Raw genomic sequence first — 1,673 nt, 5'->3', positions numbered from 1 at the left:
CGTCTACAGCAACAGCAGCAGCTGCTGCTGCACGGCTAGCTGCTGTGCCCCGTTGGAGCTGAAGATTCTGTGGTTGCTGCTGCTGCTGCTGCTGCTGCAGTTGCTGCTGCTCCTGCATCTGCTGCTGGTACTTAAGCTCTGCTTCCCGCAGCGCAGCAGCAGCAGCAGCAGCAGGCTTTCGCTGCACCAGGATACACAGAGGCTGATGCAGCAGCAAGCTGTCTGGCAGCACATCCTCAGGGGCCCCCTCAAAAGACAGCAGCAGATCGATTGCTGTTAGTGCAGCAACACCCATCTGCTGCTTCAGGTGTATACGCACCTCCCCACACGACACAGGCAGCGCAAGGCCAACGGGAGACGTCTCTGTTGACGATCCCCGGAGCCGCCAGCGCAGCACAGAGGCATCTGCTGTTGCTGCCATTGCTGCTGCTGCTGCTGCTGCTGCTGCTGCTGCTGCTGCTGTTGCTGCTAAGCTTGCTCATTCAGCAAATGCTGATGTTGCTATCCCAGAGCTGCTGCTGCTCCTGCCACTAGTGAAGAGTACTACGGATCGTGCTGCGCCAAGTGCTGCTGTTGCTGCTGCTGCTGCTGCTGCCGCTGCTGCAGCTGCTGCAGCTGCTGCAAGTGCTGAACAATCCCTCAGCAACGGTGGCAGCAGCAGTCGATGCGGTGCTGCTCCTGCTGCAGCCAAAGCGTCACGCAGAGACAGCTGGCCTTGCTGCTTGGATCCCTGCTGGGCCAGCAGCAGCAGCAGCAGCAGCAGCAGCAGCAGCAGCAGCAGCAGCAGCAGCAGGAGTATGCGCAGCGCAGTCGGGCTAAGGAGCCCCGTAGCTGAGCGCGTGAACAGACAAAGAGAAAAAAAGAAAGAAAAAGAAAACAGAAGAAACAGAATAAATAAATAAATACAAAATTAAATGAAAGATAAACAGAAGGAGGGCCCACTTGTACCCTGAAACCGAAGACAGGGCCCCCTGCTGCTCCCGGCAGCAGCAGCTGCTGCAGCAGCGCAGCAGCAGCAGCAGCAGCAGCTGCTGCTGCTGCTGCTGCTTCTCCTGTTATATGATACAAGGAATTAATTTAAAATATATTTATAAATGCTTATTTTACACATAAAGCTGCGGGAGTAACAACAAAACAGGGGCCCCTTCTTGCTGCCTCGAACCCTCAGCTGGGGGGCCCCCTGCTGCAGCAGGGGGGCCCCCCGTTAGTTAGATATGCAACACTTGTTATATAGTAAGATACACCTCACAAGAGATTTGTACTGATGCTGCTGCTGCTTCTGTTTGTGCTGGTGTGTGCTGCAACTGCCGCTGCTGTTGCTGCAGCTGCTGCAGCAGTTGCTGCAGCAGCTGCAGCAACTGCTGCAGCAGTTGCTGCTCCGGTTGCAGCTCCGTTGCTGAGATAGCTCTTGCTGTGTCGGTGCAGAGAGCGTTGTTGCTGCTGCTGGCACGAGGCATGGGGTGTATATACAGCTGCTGCGTCAGACTACCGCTGCAGCTAGAGATGCATGCATATGTTATATGTAAGCAAAACTAGTAAACACAACAACCCCACCACCCCATAAAGGTAAAGAAAAAAGAAGGCTCCTGGCGAGCGGGGGTTTTGTCTCATCCAGTTTATATGAGGGTTTATTGCAGCTATTACTTTTTATTAGCTTTGACGATGGTTTATAA

The 1,673-nt window shown here is 54.3% G+C and overlaps 1 protein-coding gene across 1 annotated transcript in view; it reads right to left on the bottom strand.

The window, feature by feature from the left end:
- Nucleotides 1-1,457, bottom strand: part of EMH_0048560 (D441/Mpe1p like protein with a zinc knuckle (C2HC) and PhD Zn finger domain, related) — a gene marked incomplete at both ends in the record, with an annotated part of 6,504 nt that extends 5,047 nt beyond the window's left edge. Inside the window, 2 exons of the mRNA XM_013496417.1 lie at nucleotides 2-468; nucleotides 1,250-1,457. Of these exons, the coding sequence (XP_013351871.1) occupies nucleotides 2-468; nucleotides 1,250-1,457 (675 nt within the window). The remainder of the gene's footprint in view (nucleotide 1; nucleotides 469-1,249) is intronic.
- Nucleotides 1,458-1,673: the final 216 nt, after the last annotated feature.

This window comes from Eimeria mitis, genomic scaffold (assembly GCF_000499745.2).
Source record: "Eimeria mitis Houghton genomic scaffold, Emh_scaff2097, whole genome shotgun sequence".
NCBI classification, from domain to species: Eukaryota; Apicomplexa; class Conoidasida; order Eucoccidiorida; family Eimeriidae; genus Eimeria; species Eimeria mitis.
This window is presented reverse-complemented; position numbering and strand designations above follow the sequence as displayed.